Here is a 25,529-nt window from a genome sequence, read left to right on the forward strand (position 1 = left end):
AGTCGTTAAATTTATAATTGCCCGTAAGGACGTGCCTCACTGTCTCCAACTTCTTGCATACAACTCATAGTACAACTAATTTAATAATTACAATTTTTGAACTGTTTTTTGGTTATTTGTTATTTTATGTTGTTGAATTCAACGGACCATATGGGGCGGACTATACAATTAAGGAACGCAGAGCGCGACAGATCTGGTTCAAAATGATCACACAGGGCGTTAAATTCGCGGCACATGACGATGGACGGATCAGTGGCGCCAAAACGAGTACGACGTTCCCCTACGTCAAGAAGTGATCTAGCACGGAGCGATCTAGCCGGGGCGTAAATGTTGATTGCAGAGCGCAGCGCTGGCGAGTCGATGCGATTGTCACAAGCCAAAGTTACTTTGCATCAATGAATAAAGTTGTTATATTTTAGAAAAGACTGAGGAGAGTCCGATAAATTGTTGAGGCATAGGGTAATCGCAGCGAAAAGTCGGTTTATTTCTTGAAAGCATATTTTACAGATATTTTACGGTAACGTTTGACTATTACTTACTCTTCAACTAAACATTTTAATCGAACGCTTACACTCACAATTATTCGGAATGCTGATCATTACAAAAACAACCCATGTATCAGTCGTCAAAACATACACAAGCATAAATGTTGAAACTAAAAAATTCATTCAAAAAACGTGATCTTCTCGACACACGGCCCAAAAACCCTTCCAAACAATTCTCAAAAATATTGTCCCTTAGCTGTTTGTTTGTGCGTTGTAGGTATGTAGACTTTTAATGCCCGGAAAGCATAAAAATGTTCTCACACTCTGCCTCTTTCTGCAAAGATCGACAGAATTACTCTTCGACGTTTTGCGGTCGGGTTTTTTTTTTTTTGGTTTTGGTACATTATTTGTTTATTGTTGTTTTGCTTACCTTTCTCGATTGGTAGCTTTTTTTGCGGTTTTGTTTGCTTGCTTTCTTACTGCATGCCAATTTAACTATTTGCCGAAAAACGGTAAATTTTTGGCCGATTGAAGGCAGAGCAAGCAAAACAACAAGGGATTTTTTTGTACATTGAAATGAAGCTTGACGGAATACGCCGTCCAAGTCGGTGTGTTTTTTGAGAGTCTAGGCTTCACTTGTTGCTTGTGCCGTTTTGAAACAACGGAGAATTCTTTCCATTTCCTATGCTGCCGACGCTTTTTATCGCACTCGGATGTGTATTCGACCCTGCATGAGATTCTAGGAGCAGTTCCCGGAATTGACCCTCCCAGACGAAATGCCAGTCCCAGCAAGCGGGATGCGAAGTGTCAGCAAATTCCTGCTCCATCCTGCGCACGATCGTGTGGAGCAATTCGGACGGATCCTGCCCTTCTTCACCATCTCGGATCGTTCATAGCCTCGATTGTTTGACACATTAGCCGCAAAACGTTGGGAAAATGGGTCTTCAGCGTCCACAGCGCACTTAAACCAGCAGTGAAGTGTAGCGATCTTGCTTTGGTGTGCAGAAATTCGAGTGGACACCGAGTGAAAGAAATCCTAAACCTCTCGGGAAACAAAGGGAAACAGTTACGGGCGCGCAATTCCACGCGCGGCGACTCCTTCCAAGCAACCTAAGCAAAGGTCACCTTCCGGTAAAAGGAAGGACGGCAAGCAGGAGGGGATCTCTCTATACTGCGTGGATCGTGTTACTACGAATGAATCGCACTTGAAAGTGTGACGATACACACTGCGGTAGGACATCCCTTTCCATTGGCAAGGGGTAGCACGAATGTACCTTACAGGCGAGACAATTGCTGACTTTTACATTTTCCAACGAGGGAGTCTCATCGTTGACCTTGATTTTTATGTGTGGTGTGTCGGTTGCAAGATGATATGGAGTTAGCTCGAAATAATTTCCGTTACTTGTTGCGCGACAGAAGAGACGGTGAGTGACTGTGGGGTTGAATGAAAATATTTTAAGCAACAGTAAAGGCAATCTTTTCTTTGCCAAACTAATGGAAAGATTTATGCCATTCCAAAAAAGGTTGGAAAAAATATTTCCGTTTGGTAATTTGTGATTGTTTACTTACTAATTCTAATATTTAACATGGGCACCTGGTGGTAAGGCGAAAACGGCGCCAGTCTTCAAACGATGGTAGTAATGGGTTGTCATGGGCAGTAGTCATGGGTCTGGAACCGTCCGGAGCCGACCGAACCCGTTCGAAACCGCTAGTCGGCAGCCAGAGCCGTTGGAGCCGTCCGGCTCCGTTTGGAGCCGTCCGGCTCCGTTTGGAGCCGTCCGGAGCCGCTAGTCGGCAGTTGCTAAACCGAAATTGGTTCCCTATCATCAAATTAAATATAATCTGATAAAAAAAAACGGGTTGAAATGCAAAATATGCTATTTTATTTATTTCATTGAAGATTTCTCATTTTTCCGACCGCCTCCGACGGCTCCGGATGGCTTGGCTCCAACGATTCCGGGCGGTTCCAAACTCGGAGTATTGCATCTACCTTCCGGAGCAGCTTCCAAAATTGGTGGAGTCATTCAAAAGCGATTCCATTTTTTTTTTTGTCAAATTTACCCATCACTAAACGGCGGGCTAGTAAGCCTTTGGACGGATATTTAATTTTTGTTAGGTTATTGTTATTGGTTTTTTTTGTTAGGTTATTGTTATTTATGCTTCAATTAAGGCAATTTTTTCAAGAATTAATTTTGAAGACAGAGTATGTTGGCTTTTATTTTTCATGTCCACTTTTTATTCCATTGTACGTCATGAGCGCATTCTCTGGCCAATTTTCTTGCTTATTCCCCCTTTTTCATTCCAGAGTGACGGCCTGGCTGTATTGTTTATAACAAATTTAAAAATAAAGCTCCTTTCACCTCAGTTGGGAGGCAACTTACTCTCCTTTTATTTAATTACTTTAGACTTTTTTAAAGATAATTTCTATCGCTCTTGATAAAGCCTTAATTTTAAAGGAAAAAGGCGGAAAAAATAAAAAAATATCTGATTTTTTTTGACAAACAGCGAGACGGATACTCTCGCTAAACGAAAAAATTAACCATCGGGAAACCGAGTCATATTCTTCTTCTTCTTCTTCTTCTTCTTGGCTTAATGATCTACTGGGTCATACCTTCATTCAGTCCTCAACTATTGGGGGAATGATCTTCGAGATGAGATTTGAACCCCGATCTTGCCGTGTGAAGACTGACGCCGATATCTCCTCCAACACTGGACCTCCCCAAGTCTTATTGATTCATTTTACTCGTTTAAAAAAATGCCAATCAATCCTTTATACGGTTCTCTAGTACCACGCATACCATCCATTTCTGTGTGATAATAAAATAATTTACTACACCCTTTACTTAAAATTTGCTGATAAATGGGTTTCCATTGTTATATGAACGAGCAGCATATTTAAACCCTTTTCTCGTTGTTTTGTGAGCCCACCCTCACCGGGAAATCCTTCCTTTCCACCGGAGGAAGCGTTGTTCGGTTCCCATTACAACACACGCCATCACCGGTACTGCACCACACCGATGCCATGTGTCGGTGGTGAGTTTTTCCCGTAATTAGGAAGAAAGTGTGAAATTACAATAAAATTAATGCACGAAGACATTTTCGTGAGCAAACATGTGTAGGGGTGGGTAGGAATTGGAGGGAAAAGCGGGGCACACGCGCGCACGCGAGCGCAGCGATGGAAAACCGATCTCCGACGGCGGGCTCTCAGGCGTGTTGGCTGTGCGTTCTGATCAACATTAATATTTGTATTGCTATCATTATTTTTATTATTATCGTGTTGTTTACTGGTTCGTTCATTCTTTCGGGGCCACAGTAAAAAATAAATACGATGCAAGTCCACCGGAAAGAAAAGAAAAAAAGGAAAACCGCGGCGGACGACATTTTGGGTTTTGTGATGCGTCATAATAATGATGATGGTAGTGGTAGTAATCGCCGTAGGTAGGTAGGCATTGTTTTGCGCCATGACACGTCTTCTCGACCCACATAAATCAAGCAAAAGGCAACCGCCAGTCCCCACGTACGTCGCCGGAATATGGGCTACGTTGTCTTTTTCGGCTGGAGCTATGAGCAATACGGGTACACGTAGGATAAAAAATGGATTCCTGGCATGTCACATCAAGGGTTAATGAAGACCCTCCCTCACACCAACGTACTAAATACAAGGAAGAAATTGCTACAGAGAATAGGGAAATTTTTTGGCTGGAAAAATGGATTGTGATTTATGCGCTTTCCTGTGTTTCTTGTTACTAAAAACGCCACGGAACACAGGTCCGTAACTCCGGTGCCCACCAATGAGTAATGGTTGTAATCCGAACTAAAATGAAGACACTTTTCCTTAGACCCTTGTTACAAACTAAGTCACTACACACATACACAATCTCACCTTGCTAATGAAATTCTTTCCCTTTTTTCTTTCTATTTGCAGTATCTACAGTAATCTCTCAGAGTCACCACTAGGAACGGGAACGGCAGTGCCAACGCTGGACGGTATCGGTAGTGGTTCGGCATTAGCCTTGGGCACACCGTTCCACTATCCGCCAGGTGCGTTGTCCAGTGCGCACAGCCATCACACTGGTGGAGTCAGTAGTGATCACAGCGTGTTTAATCATACCGCGGTCGCCGCCGGCTCAGCAACTACAACCATCGGAAGCAGTTCGATAGCTGCCAATTCCTATCGCTTGGGTGGCAATTCATCCGGAGGTTCCATTGCGTTGCACAACGGGCTCAACTTAAGCTACGGACCACTACCGAACGGAGCTAGTACAGTTGGTTCAAGCACCGGAAATAGTGGTAGCGGTAGTGGCCTGCTGACAAGTCCTGGATCGCTAGCAAGCCGTTTGAACAATAGTGCCGGTAGCAGCAGTAGTAGCAGCGCAAGCAGTGGTGGTAGCGGATCCACCACCGTCACCTCAGGTAATGGGTCCGGTGGAAGTTCGGCAGGATCCAGCACCGGAGGGCTGGTGGATGGATTGTCCACGCTGGCAACTGGTGGAACCGGCGGAACGAGCAGCAGCAGCAGCAGCAGCACTGTAGGTCTGCTAACGACCGGAGGAGGATCCGCCGAGCTGGGAATGTCGCACTGGCTTAGTGACGGTACGGTCAAGTCGGAACTGCGCAGCCCCGGACTGGACGCGAATCTAGCTGCGGCAGCGGCCACCAATCTACCGCTCGGCTCCACCACCGCTCACCTTGACGGGACCGGCCTGTTCTGTGCGAATCCAGGCACTACCGCCGCCACGCTGGACGCTCTCCAGAGCCAAACGGCTGCGGCCACGAACGTGTACGATCACAAATCGGACTACTACAACTACTACAACAGCATGCAGCAGTACACGCCGGCATTCTATTCGTCCGCGTACGGTGCGACGGCGTACGGTGCACGGACGGCGTCCACCAAGATCCCGTCCCCGAACACCTATCTGGCTTCGCCGTACGCGGCAGCCGCCGCCGCCAGCAACAACAATTCCGCCCAACTTTACTCCTCCTACGGGTACAACTCGACCTTCGGTCAGTTCGGGGCGGGACAGCAGGATGGGTACAGTTACTACAACGATCAGTACAGTCCGTACTACGCCAACACCGCCAGCTATTCGCCCTACGTCAGTTCGCCCGGCTCGAGCGGTAGTCAGGCTGGGTTTCATGTGGCGGCCGGACTTTCTGCAGACAGTCCTTCGGAAGCGCACGCCACCACACCGAACATGCTGGCACACTCGCACTCACCACAGTCACCGATCTCGATATCGCCTACGGCCGGGATTGGGGCAGTGCCCGGTGTGGGAGGTTCGGTCAGCAGTAAGACCACACCGACTGGGAAATCGGGACGTGCCCGTGGCAGGCGTCACGCACATCCAAGTCCAACGCGCAGCTCGACCAGCGAGCCGGGAATTAGTGAGAAGGCTCCGGAGCGCATCTTCGTGTGGGATCTTGACGAAACGATCATCATCTTCCATTCGCTGCTTACCGGGTCATACGCTGGGCGATACAATAAGGTAAGTTGTGCACTAAATGCTGGCCTGAAATTGCAACACAAAGTTCAGAAAAATACGGACGGCTTTCAATTTAAAGAAATTAAAAGTACTAATTGGATATATTTCTGAGTTCTTATGGTAAAGACCAGAACCAACAGAACTCAAGGATTTTTTTTGTTATAACTTTTGCCATGCTGGGTACAAGGTTGTATGACTATGTTTTACATTTTATTATTATTAGATGGCGTTATTAGAATATATTAGAGGCTGTTGATCAGTTGATCACTTATTAGTAAGACATGTAGTTTCGTCGAAACAGAAGGCCACATATCTACCAACAGTTCTCGACGTCCAAGAGACTGCCATTGCCCTTAAAAATCCTCATCTGTCAACTACCACCAGACCAGGGAGCCAAAGGAACCTTATCTACCAAGAGACGTTGTGGTCGAAGAAGCCTCATCTACCTGGTCATGTTGTCTTCGAATGTTCTCCACGTCCAAATAGACTTATTGTACCATGGTCAGATTTACCGTCACAGGCATCCTGAAATCCTGATTATTTAATTTATTCCAGAAAAAAAATGTTGCCTTCCTAGCGGCTCCACAACAGCTAGCTTATAAGAACTAAAACGTGAACCAACTTCTAGCTTTAGCCTAACAACAGTAAACAATTAAACTTAATAATATTATTAATATTAAAAATCTGACGAATGTACCGAAGTAAAGGGATTTGGGACTTGCCGATGTATGACGATGCAGGGACCATTAGAGGGGGCCGGTTACGAAGTACACGAGAGGGAATACATATATTGGGGTGGATGAAAGTGTAGCGACCTCGGGTTAGCGGTTAGATGACCGTTACCAGCAACCGTTGTGAGGCAGGCAACATCAGACGTTAGACGTTAGACGTTCGGTGGCGCACCGGAATAAAAAAAAAATCATTCGTTCCCGGTACGTCCAAGCGAAGAGACCAACTCGCGCGGTAAATCCCAAGTGTAGTTCTGATGATCAGCAATAAAAAAGTAGTACTCACGAGGTGCTAAAACTGGTGACCCCGACGTGATTGTCAAAGGAATTATCTTGCGATCAACCTCCGTATTATCGCTCTCGTTCCACGCGTAACCGCGACACTTAGTGCCATGCGTCCTCCATTTTGTACGTGCAAGTGTATACGTGCAGAGTGTGTGTGAGGAATACTTCTGAGCTCATTGACCCGTGCAAAAACGCGTTCGAACGTGCCTCGCGCATTCCGCTAGCATCGACTCTAGAGCATATTGGACTCGCGACCAGTTACATCCTGCCGCGCTAAGTGCATCGTGTGTGAACGGTTCGAGGTACTCCCCGCTAACGCAGCGTAAAAGGTCTTCAACCAAAAAACCAACACCGTTTCCACTGGAAAGCGTTGGCCAACGCAGCGACGCCGTGAAGGTGCAACACATTTCGTCACCCACGGAGCGTCCCTGCACGAACCGAACAATCGCAGGATACCGGGAATTCGACCCACGCCGTGGCGTACTTATACAGCGAGCACACGCATACCATCACCAACCACGTGTGTCGCTGTCGAACAATCGACGGCTGATGCAATCGACATGGTAAATTCGGAGAAACGAACCAACGACAATCTCCACTGGTAGTGTTCTCGAACATTCTTTTGTGAGCGCCATCATCAGCGAGTGCGACCGAGAGGGAAGACACTGACGCCGAGTTGCGCGCGCAAATTCTCCAACCGAGACCATCATTTTCGAATTTGCCAGGCTCACCGTTGAGCCAACGCCAGCATCGTTCAAAGCACCGCTTCTCGAACCGTACCAGCTACCACGGGTACAGCAGCGATACCCTCCGCTGCTCCGTACTCCGCCGTCGCCATTGCAAAATTCCCACGGCTCACCGTCGAGCCACCGCCATCGCCGTTTCAAAAGCGCAGCTTTTCCGAAACGTGCAACGCAGCCGTCGTCGCCGAATTCGTGGGTATCCAACAGGACGCGGATAAACGCAGCCATCGACGGACGTGTCCGTGCACACCCATCCGCGAGTGAGAAGCCGCCATTTTCTTCAGCTCGTCAACCTACACCGACATTGAACGAGATTTTTCTTCGTGTTCTGCGTGCACCGCATTCAACGCGAAGACCCCCGACTGGATTACGCTACGATTAAGGTAAGATCCACCCTTTTTACCACTAACCCTAGTGAAAGGATGATGCACAGTCCGAACAATCGCGAGAGACCGGCTGCAAATCCTGATGTAGCTGCTAGCCCCGCCATCGCAGCACCAGCCCCGACTTCTTTTAATGTCTGTTCGCCAGCCGCGTGTGGCGCTTCTACCGATTCGCCTGATTTCCAAGTAGAGGCGCTGAACGCCATGCAGCTTAAACCACCCGAGTTGGATGCCGCTGATATCCATACATTTTTCTTTGCCTTGGAAAACTGGTTTGACGCTGGGAATATTCCGTCGAATCAACATACTCGACGCTTCAACATCCTTAAGACGCGCATCCCTATTCGAATACTTCCTGAGCTTCGTCACCTTCTCGAGAGTGTACCCAGTAACGACCGCTACGAAGCCGCTAAAAGAGCCATCGTACTACATTTTGAAGAGTCGCAGCGTAGCCGGCTACATCGACTGTTAACAGAAAGTAGTCTTGGGGATCGGAAACCGTCACAATTACTGTCCGAGATGCGACGCACCGCCCACGGAGCGATGACAGACTCCATGCTAGTAGACCTCTGGGTTGGACGACTACCACCTTATGTGCAGTCTGCGGTAATCGCTGCTTCATCAAACATCGAAGAGAAGGTGAGAGTAGCCGACTCAGTAATGGACTCCATCGCGTTATATCACCGCACCGGTCCTTACCAAACCGTATCCGAAGTGCGTTATGAGGAAGTGGAGCGGCTCTCACGGCAGGTAGCTGAGTTGAGCCACCGATTGGAGGAGGTGCTTAGCCGAGACAACAACCCGGTGCGCGTACGACCTCGGGCACGTTCTCGCCCACGCCAGGTGAACCGTTCCGTTAATCCAACTGTGGGGAAGCTGTGCTACTACCACGAGCGGTACGGTCATGTAGCGCGCAACTGCCGAGCTCCTTGCTCCTTCAAGGACCGAGCACAAGGAAGCACCACGCCATCCACCTCCTCGTGACTAACCGACGGGGAGGCCGGGCAGAAGGTCCATGCCCTCGCGTCTCCAAGCTATCGGCTCATGGTAAAGGACCACAAGACGAACAAGCAGTTTCTCATCGACACCGGCGCCGACGTCTCCGTGATTCCCCGACAGCACAGCTCTATTCCGTGTAAACCAACCACTGTAAGATTGTTCGCCGCAAACAGCACTCCGATCCAAGTTTATGGAGAATCTCTTTACACCCTCGACCTTGGACTCCGACGAGCCTTTATGTGGAGCTTCGTGATCGCTGACGTAGGAACCGCGATCATCGGAGCCGATTTCCTCCAGCATTTTCACCTGTTGGTTGATCTTCGGAACCAGTGTCTCGTGGACGCACTAACCAAACTACGAACCCCTGGTGTTCCGGACCGAACTCTTCAGGTGCCAACCGTTAAAGTGTGCGATTCGACGTCGCCCATCGCTACCCTGTTGAAGGAATTCTCCGGATTAACCGCGTTGACTACACCTGGGACCATTCTACAATCGGAAATCATGCATCGTATCGAGACCATCGGTCAACCGACCTTCGCACGACCTCGAAGACTGTCCCCGGAGAAGTACGCCGCAGCTCGGGCAGAATTCGAGTGTTTGGTGCAACTTGGAGTGTGCCGCCCCTCGAACAGTAGCTGGGCCAGCCCTCTTCATATGACAAAGAAGGCAGACGGAACATGGCGTCCTTGTGGCGACTACCGTGCCTTAAACGCGAAGACAATCCCAGACCGTTATCCGCTACCGTTCTTACAGGACTTTACTATGCACCTACAGGGGAATACCGTCTTTTCCAAGGTTGACCTTCATAAGGCCTATCACCAAATCCCAATACACCCGGATGACATACCGAAAACGGCAATTACGACGCCTTTCGGTTTGTTCGAGTTCACGACCATGCCCTTCGGATTGAGAAATGCCGCACAAACGTTCCAACGCCTCATTCACGACGTTCTACGTGGGCTTGATTTTGTCTTCCCATACATCGATGACATGATCGTCGCTTCGCCGTCTGAAGCAGAGCATCACGAGCATCTTCGCCAATTGTTCCAGCGGTTGGAAAAGCATCATTTGACCATCAATACGGCTAAGTGCGAGTTCTACAAGAGTGAAATTTCTTTCCTCGGACACTTGGTCAGCACCGAAGGAATACGTCCTCTACCGGAACGGGTCAAAGCAATCAGCGAGATGAGTAAGCCGACGAACGTGATGGAGCTGAAGAAGTTCCTCGCCATGATCAACTATTATCGACGCTTCCTTCCGCAGGCGCTAGCAACGCAAGGCATCCTGCTCGAGATGACCCCGGGGAACAAAAAGAAAGACAAAACACCACTTACTTGGACAACCGAGGCTTCTGCTGCGTTCGAGAAATGCAAGGAACAGCTACAACGCGCTGCACTTTTGGCACACCCTGTGGCGAACGCAGAGCTATCCTTGTGGACGGATGCCTCCGACTTCGCCGCGGGAGCCGTGCTCCACCAATGCGTCGATGGTGAGTTACAACCTCTAGGCTTCTTCTCAAAGAAATTTGAGAAACCGCAACGCAACTATTCCACCTACGACCGCGAACTTACTGCCATCTATCTCGCCGTTAAACATTTTCGCTACCAGTTAGAGGGTCGCGAGTTCTGCATTTATACAGACCACAAACCTCTAACCTACGCTTTCCGGCAGATACACAACGATGCTTCACCCCGAAGAGCTAGGCAGTTAGACTTCATTGCGCAGTTTTCCACAGACATCCGACACGTCGCAGGAGAGGAAAACGTCACCGCCGACCTCCTCTCACGCGTGGAAACGGTTCATGCGACGGCCACCATCGACTTCGAACGTTTAGCAGAGGAACAAGCCCGAGATCCTGAACTCACCGAGATACTCGAGGGAAAGAAAGGGACGGACCTGTTTCTACAGAAGACTCCGATTCCAGGAAGCCGAAAGTCGCTCTACGCAGACTGCCCTGGAGGGATTATTCGGCCCTATATCACGAAATCATTCCGGAAACAAATACTGCAAGCCGTGCACGATCTGAACCATCCGGGAACGCGCTCTACAGCCAAGCTGATGACTGAACGATTCGTTTGGCTGGGGATCAACAAAGACGCTCAAGAGTTTGCCAGGAATTGCCTCGCCTGCCAACGAGCGAAGGTAGGGAGGCACACGAAAAGTCCGTTGTTGCCATATCCCGCGACGACGTCGAGGTTCAGCCACATAAATGTCGACCTCATCGGACCATTTCCTATCAGCAACGGCAACCGTTACTGCCTGACGATCATAGACCGTTTTACTCGCTGGCCCGAGGCAGTGCCGATCCCGGACATCACCGCGTCTACTATTGTATCAGCGCTGATGTACAATTGGATCGCTCGATTCGGAGTTCCGTCCAACATCACCACCGACCAGGGACGACAGTTTGAGTCCTCGCTGTTCAAAGAGCTAGCGAAAGCCTTGGGGACCAAACATATCCGGACGACCGCCTACCACCCGCAGGCGAACGGGTTGATCGAGAGATGGCACCGTACCCTGAAAGCTGCAATATGCTGCAAGGACACCTCTCGTTGGAGCGAGTATCTGCCACTAATTCTTCTCGGGCTACGGACTACCTTCAAAAGTGACATCAGTGCCTCGCCAGCCGAACTAGTATATGGAACGACACTCACCATACCAGCGGAGTTCTTCAACGAGAAGCCGCTACCATCAGTATCTGATCAGTCCGAATTCGTCAGAACGCTACGGGAAGCGATGAACAACATCCGACCAACGAGAACCGCCTGGCACTCCGACCGAACCGCGTTTGTTTCCCCGGATCTGAGTAAATGCACACATGTTTTCGTTCGCAACGACACCGTCCGACCTGCACTGACAACACCCTACCACGGTCCGTATCAGATCCTTACCCGAAATCCTAAGTCATTTCAGATACTCCTGCATGGCCAGCCGGCATTGATTTCAATCGACCGCCTGAAGCCGGCATATACGAGCGATGAAGTTGGTTCAACGCTGCAGCATCTTCCCCGCGACGAGCAGCTACTAACCAACCTTGGGCACGACACGCCGAAGTCGCTGAAGCCGCTTCCAGAGCACCCTTCGACGTCCCCAACGCCATTACCCGAGCAACCGGTAACGTCCCGTAAACGCATGCCGCTAACACGCACGCCGCCAACATGCACGCCGTCGCTACAATGCACCGACGCAACCACCAGCAACGCCACGCCACCGCCTATCTTACGACACAAGGACAAGGGCGTATCGACCGGTGTCACCAGATCACAGCGGAAGGTAACCATCCCTTTGCGCTACCGATGACACTGGTCTAAGAGGGGGGTAATGTAGCGACCTCGGGTTAGCGGTTAGATGACCGTTACCAGCAACCGTTGTGAGGCAGGCAACATCAGACGTTAGACGTTAGACGTTCGGTGGCGCACCGGAATAAAAAAAAAATCATTCGTTCCCGGTACGTCCAAGCGAAGAGACCAACTCGCGCGGTAAATCCCAAGTGTAGTTCTGATGATCAGCAATAAAAAAGTAGTACTCACGAGGTGCTAAAAAAGTAATGCATTGGAGGATTGGTAGGAGCGTATCTGCTTGTATCTTGGTAGTGCTATATGTTGTGTATTTTGTTCACTTTTATTAACGAAATAAATCGACAGATGAGTTCGTTAGAAAAATTGCGTGTTGATCGCAATGACGCCGTAAGTAAACTGCCCGTTCGTAAATGACAGTTCGATTGTCAAACTTAAGATCGGATGCAAACCAGGTTGCATCATGCTACACAATGACAGCAGTCCATACACAACATTATATATGAACAGCAAACCTGGTGGTGAGCGAACAGACAACTGAACAGTACTCCAGGATTGATCTGCCCTGTGAGCAAAATAGCGTCTATAAGCATAGCCGATCCGAGAAGTTGCGAGTAATCCGCCGTAGCAAGCTCAGGGTCCTCCAGGCTTTACTAAACACGGAATCGATCCGGTCGAATCGATCGAGGGTCCAACCAAATACCCAAGTATTTGACAACTGTCACTCGGCTGAAAGGCCGCTTATCGATGACATAGGAGTTAAGGTTGGGAATTTGGGAACGATTAAAAGAACCGCCACCACACTTAGCAGGACAAATTAACGTGCAAATGTTGCAAAATGTTGAACAAAGAAGTATCTTATTTTATTTCAATCATACGATACATGAGTGCCTGTTATCAGTATATAGAGGAAAAAAAAAATAGAGCCAACAAATTCATATTTTTCGTTTCTTCTGCTTTCAGAACCGCGACCACCAGGTGCAGCTGGGCTACCGGATGGAGGAGCTGATCTTTAACATGGCCGATGCGTACTTTTTCTTCAACGATCTGGAAGAGTGCGATCAGATACATATCGACGATGTGGCATCCGATGACAACGGGCAGGATCTCAACAACTATAACTTTGCCGCCGACGGGTTTCACAATGCCACACCGCAAGGTAAACATCCGGGGAACACACATCCCAAGTCAATATTTGAACGATCCAGTGTCTATAGCGTTCGGAGGTTTTTTGTTTTGTTTATTGGTTCCTTTTTAGCAGGAGCTCCACCCAATGTTTGTCTTCCGAATGGTGTGCGTGGTGGTGTGGACTGGATGCGAAAACTGGCGTTTCGCTATCGGAAAATCAAGGACACGTACAACACCTACCGGAACAAGTAAGTAGTGAGCAGAATTGTATGAAGCCTCTACTGCATGAGATGCTCAAAATGTCCCCTCTTTTTCTATTCTGCTGCGTTACAGTGTTGGTGGTTTGCTAGGACCGCAGAAGCGAGATCACTGGTTGCAGGTGCGTTCCGACATCGAGCTAGAAACGGACAGCTGGCACAGTCTAACGTTGAAGTGCTTGAACATGATAGCACAGCGCGAAAACTGCGTCAATGTACTCGTAACCACAACGCAGCTTGTGCCAGCCCTAGCTAAGATTCTGCTATACGGATTGGGTCAAGTATTCCCGGTAGAGAACGTGTACAGTGCGAACAAAATTGGTAAGCCGTTGGTTTGTAGCAGAAAATTCAAATTCCCCTTCCTAACTCGCTGTTTCTTCCATTTTTCCGCCAGGTAAAGAACAATGCTTCGAACGTATCGTTACCCGGTTCGGACGCAAAAGCACCTACGTCGTGGTCGGTGATGGGCAGGATGAGGAGAATGCGGCCAAAAATCTCAACTTTCCTTTCTGGCGGATATCGAGCCACAGCGACATCCGATCGTTGCACACCGCACTCGAAATGGGTTTCTTATGAAAGGCTTACCTTCCACCCGGCACGTGGTTCGTGAATTCGAATTTAACGATAGCGATCTGATCTGTCGAAAAGTCAGAGCGCCACTCCTCCCCCCCCCCCACGTTTGGTTCCGAGTTAATGCCCAAACATCCAAACCAAAAGACAATGCTTCTCTGGCGTCTCCGTACTTATCGCTCAATCGGAGAAGAGAGATACGGTCGCGTAACGACTGCGTTGGTCGGCAGCCAGTATTTATTATTGTTTATAGTGTAGCTTATTAGATATAAATTATTTCTTAAAATTCCCCAACAGCATGCTCCACAGAATACAGAACAAAAACCTAAAGGCAACTGCTCAAACCACGATAGGACGTAAACTCGGCAAAGCTAGAGCGAATAACCATACCAAACGGGAAACTATAGGAGAAAGCTAAAGCTGGAGATGAATCGTCTTCATGCTGCTATTTAAGAAATGACACTTTCTTGAATGTACAGAACAAGTCAAGTTCATAAACAGATTTGATTATACGGATAAACGTCGATAAACTAAGATGGGCTTCACATTCTCGAGACAGAAGGCCCTAATATCCCAGTGCAAATATCTTTTCTTTTCGCCCAACATTTGTCTATACAAGACGGTATGGAAAACCCGTACAACTTGGCTAATGAGGAATAATGAGATATGAAAATGGATGTAGAAAGTGAAACAAAATGGCCGCTAGAAAATGCAAATATAATGATTTTTTTTTATTAGATAGACTCGCAAGGATATATAAGTTGGAACAATATCGTCGGCTTCTTCCGGTTGAAGTTTTTATTTCCTCAAAAGCTGTTGATAAATCGATGTAAATACTTCCTTATATCCTCAAAATGTCGTCACTGTTCGGGGTTAGAGGACAACTGCAAACAATCTGTAGATGTAATTTGTTGTAGCTGTGACATAAAGAAATAGAGAAAAAGTTTCCCCAAATCAATGGCAAAAGTGTTAACTTAACAACCCTCAGCTAAAACAACAGCAAAAGTCTATAAATGCCAACGACACGAAAAGGGAATGGATGGTGTACATATTTGTGCGATGGTTTACTGAAATCAAAATATTATCCCTATAGTTAATAAAGTTTATCGCAGAAATTGTGCCGATACTTATCAGGCGAACATCGAAAGCAAACTTACATAAGTGTTTACCCCCCCCCCCCTGGGGACATGGTTTCGTTTGGTTCGCTTGAGGAAACGGTGTGACCCTATGGATATGCATGGAAGAGAGTGAGTTGGTGGTATGTAAAGTGAATAAAGTGAAAAACAAATTACATCAACATAGAGAAGAGTGTACGTTATAGATTTTTTTTTTAAATTTGGTAAAGTATTGACCCTATTTGGGGCTACGATTGGTTGAGCTAGAAGAGAAGGAGCAACTAGTTGACGACATCATGCCGTAGATAGCTAGAAGACGTCTGTGGGCTTAATACCGGTACTAGACTCTGGTGGGATAATACCCGAAATTTCATCAAATCCTTCCTGAGGTATGGGATACGGAGGTATATATATATGATCCTCGCTTACGATCCACCTCGTCCGTTGCATCGTAGAAGGCTCCCTGGTTGCATGATGAAGATCGACAAGGGGTCAATTTTATCCATAATAACCCTCCCCGTGTGTTTAATATGGCAGGGGTAGTGAAGGGGGAGGGGGGGGGATTTGGGATCGGAAGAAACAGGATTGAGTGTTGAACAAATATATGCGCGGCCAAAAAACGCATCCAACGGCATGCCGAACGCCAGGATCGGACCAGGAATGAACGAGTTATCGTCGATTTTCCACGGACATGCTGTTATTTTCCAGATTATTTTTGTAGGGACTTGTGGAATCTGGTTGCAGTGTCGGGCAAAAAAATGGGGTGTGCAAAGACGCATCCAACGTTAGGCCGGACGCCGGGATCGGACGAAAAATGGCCGAGCTACCACCGATTTTCCACGGGAATGCTGTTGTTTTCCGCAATAACTTGGAGGGGGGTGACGGGATCGGGTTGAGGTGTTCGGCAAAAAGATGTGCGGCCTCAAGACGCATCCAACGGTATGCCGGACGCCAGGATCGGACCAAGAACGACCGAGATATCGCCGATCTTCCACGGGAATGCTGCTGGCAGAATTACCTCTCCTCCCCACCACTCTTGTTTTGGAAAATCCCCCTAAGTACCCCGTAACATTGAAAACCATATTTTGGAGGTATTTTCAAACGATAGTTCAAGAAAGAAATTAAAATGAGACTGACCAACTTCAAATGAAAAGACAAATTTAAAATGGATCGGAAAAATATTTGTCTTGACGGAAAGAAATAATTTTCAGGCCACTTTTAAAATTTCCATTTGCTACCTCTTCGCCTGTTATGCTCTCCTGTTACTCCTGGTCAGATTTTGCCGCATCGAAATCCACAAAAATGTGGCACAAAAATCCGCCCAGGAGCGACTCGTAGTAACAGGAGAACATGTATTCGAGAAGGTAGCTCGGGCCGGCAAAAAATTGCAAATTCAGTTTTAAAATCCCGAGTCATCTTTTTGCGGAACACCTCAACCCGATCCCACCATCCCTCGCCCAGTTATTGCGGAAAATAATAGCATTCCCGTGGAAAATCGGCGATAACTCGTTCATTTCTGGTCCGATCCTGGCGTCCGACCTACTGTTGGATGCGTCTTGAGGCCACCCATCTTTTTGCCCAACACCTCAACCCGATCCCACCACCGCCACCCAGTTATTGCGGAAAATAACAGCATTCCCGTGGAAAATCGGTGATAACTCGTTCATTCCTGGTCCGATCCTGGCGTCCGACCTACTGTTGGATGCGTCTTGAGGCCACCCATCTTTTTGCCCAACACCTCAACCCGATCCCACCACCGCCACCCAGTTATTGCGGAAAATAACAGCATTCCCGTGGAAAATCGGTGATAACTCGTTCATTCCTGGTTCGATCCCGGCGTCCGGCCTACTGTTGGATGCGTCTTTGCACCACCCATCTTTTTGTCGAACTTCCCAACCCGATCCCACCACCCCTCGCCCAGTTATTGCGGGAAATAATAGCATTCCCGTGGAAAATCGGCGATAACTCGTTTATTCCTGGTCTGATCCTCGCGTCCGGCCTTCCGTTGGATGCGTTTTTGCACCATCCATCTTTTTGTCGACCTCCCAACCCGATCCCACCCCCCCGACCAGTTATTGCGGAAAATAACAGCATAACAGTGATATCACGATCATTCCTGGTCCGATCGGGACGTTCGGCATACCGTTGGATGCGTCTTAAGGCCGCGCATCTTTTTGCCGAATACCTCAACCCATTCCTTCCAACCCCTTCCCTCCACCCCCTGCCAAGTTATTGTGGAAAATAATAACTTTCTCGTGGAAAATCAGCGATAACTCGTTCATTCTTGGACTGATCCTGATTTCACCACCCCGCGCATCTTTGTTTTTACTCCCTTTTACCCGATCCTTTTATCCCTGCCCAGTTATTGTGTAAAAATCCTCTTTTTGTGGAATAACTTAGCGGGGGTGGCTCAACCAGCGACAAAGTGAAAAACCAAACCTTAGTACCTACGTTTTTACACTTAACACTATCAATAAAAAAAAAGAAAGAAAAAATTGGACCCAAACTTTGATTTCGAGTAACAGAACATACCAATCGGGAGGTAGCATTTTGCCGAAAAATAATCGAATTTTGCTCAGCTGGTTGCTATGCATTGCATTGCATACTCCGCGGCGCAAAAAAGCTTCGAAATTATAGCTCGCTAAAGCTTTCGATAACTGTAACGCGGACTGCATATTGGTAGGCGGAAAAGGTGTTGATATAAAATCTTTTGAAATATTTCAAACCAATTTGAAATTTTATTTTGAATATGAAAAATTTTCGGCACGGTACCAGCTACCTCCTCGAATGTATGTTCTCCTGTTAATACCGGTCGCTCCTGGTCGGAAAAATGGCTCAAAACGAGACTAATTTGGATGCAGCAAATTTTGATACCAGGTAACAGGAGAGCACACCAATCAAGGAGGAGGTGAAACGACATAAAAAGGTAACATAAAACAATTTAAGTGTGTATTTCAATTTTATGTTATTCATTCTCATTTCTGTTTCTTTCTTGAAATATATTTTTAAAAAACCTTCTTAATGTATTTTTTGACACTAATGTCGGGCTGCTCGCAACAACGGTTATAATTATTCGATTCGTTTTCTCTATCTTACTACACAACTCCGAAGCGAATTACGAAACATAACTTAACATGACTATACGAATACTTGTTTTTGGACAATCAAACAAAAATTAAAAGAGTTAGCTAAAAGCGATGTTTTAGTAAGTGATAGAGAACAATAAAATACATATATTAACATTTTTGTATAAATTTTACATACACTTATACAATGTTTTTGGTGTATGCAAATTTCCTTGATGTATCAAAATTATACAAACACCAACGGAAAACGTTCTTCAAGACCAATATAATGATTTTAAAAATCATTCAAAAGTACATGTAGCTTTAGCCGATCTTTGTTTAAGTAAAACTTTTTTTTAATTTTATTTAACGTTTTTTGCTCCTCGTCAAGCAGTTGTTATAGACAAGATACGATTTTTGCCTTCCGTGATCATTGTTAAACGATCAATAAACTAAAAAGTGTAGATAAAAAGCTAAAAATCCAATTACATGGCTTGACATGGCTAGCAAAAATTGGGAGATAGTCGAACTAAGATGCAATGTGATGAAGGGGTGCCCAACTTTCCACTCCTCTTCCAGAGCCTTCGAAATGCCATGGAGCTTGTATTATCTTATTTCTAATGGACTCAATGACGCTAGATGAGTTTCTTGTCCCATATGCCACTTTTTCTACAAACCTTTTTTCTACCACAAGAATAAGGGGCGTTCTGTGAGCATAAGAAATCGACAGCAAGCAAATGCTGCAGACACGTTTGTAGCACATCTTTGAAAGGTACAGGCAGATATTTAGTAAATTTGTTTCAATGAGAAATAATAGAATAATAAAGTATAATTAATTACCACTCTTTACGAGCAACCGAATGCTTTTCAATTGAAATATTATTCATTTGATTTTCTCACCAGAGAGCAGCACTGAAATCAACAATTAAATGTAGCCGTCATCTTCGATGGCCTACTAAAACTACCACTGTGCTTCACTGACAGATCGATCAAAATTGCATCCCCCTTTTTTCCTAAACACAGGCCTAGCGAAAAAACTTCTCCGATTCTCGGTCGATTCGAAATTTCACTGGAGGTGAGTGTTTTCTGGTGCTGTAAAAACCACCTCGGCCAAACGAATAAACAGTGATAGTTCTTCCACATTCCATAGCCTATTGCTGCTAGTGTGTTGCGCTCGATATACGGTAATGGAGAGAGGAACGGTTCTGGCCAGGAACAAGCAGTGGCTTTTTTTTTGTTTTTTGGGGTTATGATTTCGTAATCAAAGAAAGATGGTGAAAATAAGCTGAATATATGGCCACGGGAGCGCTCAATGCATCGTTAATAGAATTCCTTATCGGTGGCATGATAGTTTACGTGCTTTTTTTTACTGGCAGGGCGTAATTGTGCTGCACTCGTGTGGTGCAAGGGAAAAGGGATAACCTTAGGGGTTACATAATGCTGTGCTTTTTTTTGTTGTGCAATGTCGCGCACCGTTCCCCGATCAAAGCAGTCATATGTTCCTTTGGGCAGCCGTCATCACTGTCATTTGGAATCCGTTGTGTTGGAAACCTATACTGAAGTGCAATAATTAATCCGAGCTTTCCTTTTCAACAGAAACGATGGCCAACGTGAACCTTGCGACGGTGGTGCTGCGAAATGCGCTTCGTGCGAAGATGGGCACCCGCCAGGCCCATGACATGATCTCGCAGAAGATCGGCAACCGGGAGGTCGTTGGACACGGCTGGAACGGTCTGCCAGTTTACGCTGACCGTGTCGACTACCCTATGCCGGCCATCCGCTTCAAGGAAAACACCCGCGATGTCCTGGTAAGTGTCAGTCAAGGTCGCTTGTTGTCATTTTCTGGATGTGTCTACTATGATGCGGTTTGTCCTCTTTTGTCCTTTTTTGCAGGCTCTGCGTGAGAAGGAGAAGGGTGACTGGAAGAAGCTGTCGGTCCAGGAAAAGAAAGCTTTGTACCGTGCATCGTTCTGCCAAACCTTCGCCGAGATGAAGCACCCGACCGGTGAATGGAAAGCCTGCCTCGGTGGTGCCCTCATCGCGACCTCTATGAGCCTGATCGGAATGCTGCTGCTGAAGACGTTCGTGTACGATCCAATTCCGGAAACGTTCGATGAAGAACATCAGAAGGCACAGCTGAAGCGTATGCTGGACCTCAACATTAACCCAATCCATGGTGTGTCCTCCAAGTGGGACTACGACAACAACAAGTGGAAGTAAAGCGTTACCAATGGTATGCTGTGCAAGTAATTAAATTCCGTGATCCTGTTAACATGGTTCACACAGCCTGTTGTTCTGTGGGCACCTGTTGAGTAAATAAATATCAGTGATGCCTCTAGGATACCTTTACTGTTGTGTTGCTTTGTGTAGTGTAGTACCAGATAAAATGAATTGTGAAATTGGGGTTTTATGAACGAGAAAACGCGCTCAAGAGTAATATCTCTTTGTCTGGCACGATCATAATTTCGGGTCTTATATAATTCTGGGATGAAGCAATAACGCTATCTTAGATGTTCGAAAATATCTAAAAAAAGACTTTCTCTCAACAAAGGCTGAGCTAGACTTGAGAAGGCCTGTCGCGAGAATACTTCTGGTTATAAAAGTTCTTGGGAAGTTTTGGACCATGGATATAACAAGATCCTTAAAACGAAAAGACCTCTTAGAAGGGGAGTCTGCTTGGACGTTGAAACCTCATTGACTACGAAGTCTCCTGGTTGATGAGACTCCAACTTCTGTCAGGTAGATAAGGCTTGAATCATGAGATCCATAGGTAGATGAGACTCGTTTGATAACTACGAGGGCTTTTGGACTTTAGATAAAGCTGTTAGTGATGGAGGATTTACTCATCGCGTATCTTCAATTACTACATTGTGTCAAAAAATTGTCCGTACTACCTGTACGGACTGTCTTTTCAAACGTTTTGTTATAAAAATAATAATTAAATTGGTTGGGTTGGATAATCCGTGGCAAAAGTGACACTCATAGGGTTTACTTAAGTGCTTTCATAAAAAAAAACAAAGTCATCGATGCGATTTCCTGTGTTACAAAGTTAATTTTTCGTATTTTTAATGTTTTTTCCTTGAATAAATATCGTTTCACACATTAAAATCCCGGTTGAAATTCGAAAAGTGACCGTTGATCTCAGGAATTAAGGTAAAAAGGTTTTTCGGAATTGCAGGCATAGTGAATCGTTCGGAATCTTATTAACTTAATCAATCATGTTCGCTGTACGCTCGGGCTATGCTGTGCGGACTATTTTTTAACACAGTGTAGATTAAGAGGACAATACCTGTCTTCTTGAGAAGACAATACCGATGAGAAAAAAAACAATTTAGGATTTTTCAATCTTTCGCCTCAAACCACTATATTCTACCCTGAAAAAGGCTCGAATAATTCGCCTGAAAGATAATATGTTTTGGTTGCCGTTTTATCATCAGCCCTTCTACACCGTTTCTCCACCCTCGGCTGATGCGTGTTTTATTCACAATTAATAAATACCAAATTCATTAGAAACATAAAGGAAAGAAGTACACGAAGGACGGCTTCCTCGAGGCGCTTACAGATGTTATTAAATAAAACTAATTCTAAAAATGTCTCAAAAAAGGTATAACACAATGTTTAGATGCATGACGCTTATATCAGGCCACACCACTTTTCACTTGCTGCTCGAACTTGCCGCACCAGCATAGTTCGTACGACCCCATGCATTCAAACTCGGCACAATAATACGGCGCTGCCCATTCTCCCGCTTCAGTACCTCCATTAGGCTCATACTCGGTAACCACGACTAAAAGTTATAGAGAAAAAAAAGTTTCTTTAAGGCAAGAGAATACAAAAGAAAAAAGAAGAAAAAAACCACAAAAATCCACCTACCGTTAGTCGATCCGCCGTCGCAACGACATTCCGATTCGGTTCCGCATCGTACGCAACCGCTTCAACGCCAAACATTTGGCACATTTCCTCCACTATCCCGCGCTTCTCGCGGTTCATCACCGGGAACGAGTAGGAGCGTGACTTTTGCTTGCTTTCCTTGGCAAGCTTTACCAGTTCGGTAAGCTTTTCGTGTATCATCTGCACCAGGGCCGGATCTTTCTTTGCATAGGCACGCAACGTTTCGGAATAGTTGGGCTGCAGTTTGGAGGGCAGATCGGGATTGCGTATTTGCAGTGCGATCGCAATGCGGCGGTTACGTTCCAGTAGACGACATTCCTCATTGCACTCCAGTCTGTGGGAAGAGAAAATGAATGATAGAAATAGGTTTACATGTACAGATTTTGGCCCATAGAATGTTGGCAACGCAATGGAACGTGTTGAGATTATTGGCAAAGGTTGCGAGTAGGACAGAAAAACCCTATATTTTCCTTAGGGGGAAAAATGACTTACGTTTTATTAGACTTCGGTCGAATCGGTCCAAGAATGTCGCTCAGCTCGACCGATCCACCACGCTGCATTTCCTGCACCGACGAAGCAAGCTGTGCTGTTGCTATGCGACGGTACTCTTTGTGGAAATCGTGGCACGTGCGTTGCTGCTTCCGATTTCCACACTCACATGTTACTTCGACCAATATTTTGCACGGCGTGTCCGGACAATCTTCATCGTGGCACGGTGCATTGCACGGATGTACACACGTTTCCCGCGTTTTCGTACAGCTTTGCTTACAAACTGCGCCTTCCTGTGCACACTCATCTTCGTGGCAAGTTCTAATGCACTTATGTCGACCGCAGCCGAGTGGTTTAGCACAAGGCATCCCACAGCTAAACGATTCCTGATAACATGGGATGGTTTTTCGCTGTTCGTGCTTCCCATAGCAGGACTTCGTCGTAAGCACTACACATGGTGGACATTCCGCTTCGGCGTGACAATTGTGTAGTACCGGATGGTCACAAACATGCCGTCGATTACACGGGCGCTCACAGGACGGTTTCTTCGTGCCACAAGGTACAGGAGGATAGATAACATTAGCACCACAGTCACACGTAAGTTCGTCGAAGGAAACACGAGGACAAGGCCGGCAGTTACCCTTGTGGCAGGGTTTATCACAGCGATGCCGCCCACAGGACAGTGGCAGTGAGCAGGTTTTTGGGCAGATGTGATCAAAATCGATACAACACAGCTGATTGCACTTATGTTTGGCACAGCTACGCCTTCGTACGCATCGCTTCTTGCACCGCGCATCATCGGCACGGGTCGTCAGGTCTTTGCACTTCATCGATTGATCCATGCTACCGCAGCGACACTTTACCATGGTGGACTTTTTACACGGTGGACAAACTGCCTCCCGGTGGCATTGGGCTTCACAGCAATGGTTTGCACCGGGTGGACCACACGTAAGCTTTCGGCCACAGTTTCCGGTGCAGGTTGGTATTGGATCGAGACAGGATTGACGACTCCCAGGTTCGACTGCTTCCCGCCCACACGGACAGCTAAGCACAAGTTCCGGTGCATCGGCACACGGTTCACATTCACCCTCGTGACACGCACGCGGACACTTGTGATTTCCACACGCCAACGGTAGGCCACACGTTTTTCCACACCCGTATCGAGTTTTCTCGAGATTTTCCACACTACAGCTGACCTGTCGTTCACTTTTGCCACAGTAACACTTATGCTGCACCTGTTCCGCACACTCTTCACATTCTCCTGCGTGACAACGTTTCACACACCGATGCAAGAGACAGTTTAATGGCTTATCGCACACAGCATCACACAGCAATTCTTCCTTTAGACAACACTGGACCGGTTTTACCAACCGTCCACAGCCACACTTTCGCTGTACCGAAGCCTGACAAAGTGGACACGGTCCAGGATGACACAGCAGTGTACATGCATGCTCACAAAGCTCACGCCGGCCGCACACTTCGCCACACGAATGGGCCAAATCTTCCCGACTGTAGGCCGGATTTTTCTGCTTCCCGCAGAAACAGTAATATTCGCGCGGAATCTTTTTCGTCACGTGCTGGCAAGCGGGGCAGCGCCATCCGGAACCATCCTCCGCCTGCGAGCTAGTAGCCCACTTGGTAACGCATGCCAGATGCAGTATGTGATAGCAATTGCCGCAGGACCAGATCGATTGCATCGGTTTTACAATTTCACAGCACACCAAACACTCGAGCCGGTAGCATTCGATCTCGCGCATAAGCTTTTCCCGCTGGGAACACTTCGAAAGTGGCTTTATCATCGTCGTTGGTGATTCGGGCGGCTTTTTCGAACGTCTCTCATCCGCCGGTTCGTACGATTGTAGTGTGCGATTTCCACACCACCGGTTTGTCCCGGCACGGCGAGCAGAATTTTCCCCATTCCGTGGTGGACAATCAGCCGCGTAATCGTCCGGCTCGTGCACCCGTAGTCGTCCACTTCCGGGGGTAGATTGGTTGGATTTCCACTTTGCTTGACGGCCCACCACGGGACGGTCGTCTCGCGTGTGCCAACCGTTGCGTGGTTTAAGGCTTTCGTTTCGACGTGGACGGCCTGCGGCGGATCGTCCCGCACCGTAGTGATTCGATGGTCCGGCACGAACATTTTCTCTATCATCCGGATCTTCCGGCTCGGCAGGCGCCAGTGTGGTGGTAGTGTCTATCGGATTGCTCGGTGTCGGGGGGTCAGTTTGGTATTTGCGTGGGATAAATTCGGCCGCCGTTGGAGTAAGGTTGGAGGTAAAGCCATAATACTGGAACGATGCTGCCGGTTGCTGGGACGGTTCCGGTAGCTGGTTGGTGGGATTCGATCGGAGGTACTGCAGTTGCTGCTGTATTTGGACCCGTGCATTGAACTGGGAAATGAAGTCATCAAAGCTGGCGCTGCCACTGCTGCCGCTTGGAGCAGTATTTCCTTCGCTCGTTGCCATAGTGGCCAAGAGCGAAGGCGTCGGGCCCGTAGCCGGCAAAGCCTAATGTCCCTCGGACGGCGATTCCTGGCTGGGGAAAGTTGTACGCTGCTCGAAGGCTAAGATTGGGCTGTGGGGGAAGCGATTAAAACGGTATCATTGCTC

At 47.2% G+C, this 25,529-nt stretch overlaps 4 protein-coding genes across 6 annotated transcripts in view; 3 read left to right on the top strand and 1 right to left on the bottom strand.

The window, feature by feature from the left end:
* LOC126564122 (developmental protein eyes absent) overlaps window positions 1–14,379 on the top strand; it is a 36,380-nt gene extending 22,001 nt beyond the window's left edge. Inside the window, exons 3-7 of one of the 2 annotated variants that reach the window (XM_050221056.1) lie at window positions 4,411–5,974; window positions 13,369–13,564; window positions 13,664–13,781; window positions 13,867–14,111; window positions 14,185–14,379. In XM_050221056.1, coding sequence (XP_050077013.1) covers window positions 4,411–5,974; window positions 13,369–13,564; window positions 13,664–13,781; window positions 13,867–14,111; window positions 14,185–14,366 — 2,305 coding nt within the window. In that variant the 3' untranslated portion in view covers window positions 14,367–14,379. The remainder of the gene's footprint in view (window positions 1–4,410; window positions 5,975–13,368; window positions 13,565–13,663; window positions 13,782–13,866; window positions 14,112–14,184) is intronic. The other variant, XM_050221057.1, reaches the window with a different exon arrangement.
* LOC126564129 (protein MCM10 homolog) overlaps window positions 1–25,529 on the top strand; it is a 297,632-nt gene that overhangs the window by 88,667 nt on the left and 183,436 nt on the right. The window lies entirely within an intron of this gene.
* The window catches only part of LOC126565482 (cytochrome c oxidase subunit 4 isoform 1, mitochondrial-like), a 174,031-nt gene continuing 168,628 nt past the window's right edge, over window positions 20,127–25,529 (top strand). Inside the window, exons 1-2 of one of the 2 annotated variants that reach the window (XM_050222662.1) lie at window positions 20,127–20,348; window positions 20,434–20,786. In XM_050222662.1, the coding sequence (XP_050078619.1) occupies window positions 20,142–20,348; window positions 20,434–20,760 (534 nt within the window). In that variant the 5' untranslated portion in view covers window positions 20,127–20,141 and the 3' untranslated portion in view covers window positions 20,761–20,786. Of the gene's footprint in view, window positions 20,349–20,433; window positions 20,884–25,529 lie in introns of those variants that run through there. The other variant, XM_050222661.1, reaches the window with a different exon arrangement.
* Window positions 22,179–25,386, bottom strand: LOC126564014 (protein shuttle craft). The gene is made up of 3 exons (XM_050220915.1): window positions 22,924–25,386; window positions 22,414–22,765; window positions 22,179–22,327 (listed from the first exon to the last, which is right to left on the bottom strand). Exons 1-3 carry the CDS (start codon window positions 25,383–25,385, stop codon window positions 22,196–22,198), a joined length of 2,946 nt encoding a protein of 981 aa, XP_050076872.1. The 5' UTR covers window position 25,386; the 3' UTR covers window positions 22,179–22,195.

The sequence above is a fragment of the Anopheles maculipalpis genome, chromosome 3RL (genome assembly GCF_943734695.1).
Source record: "Anopheles maculipalpis chromosome 3RL, idAnoMacuDA_375_x, whole genome shotgun sequence".
Lineage (NCBI taxonomy): Eukaryota > Metazoa > Arthropoda > Insecta > Diptera > Culicidae > Anopheles > Anopheles maculipalpis.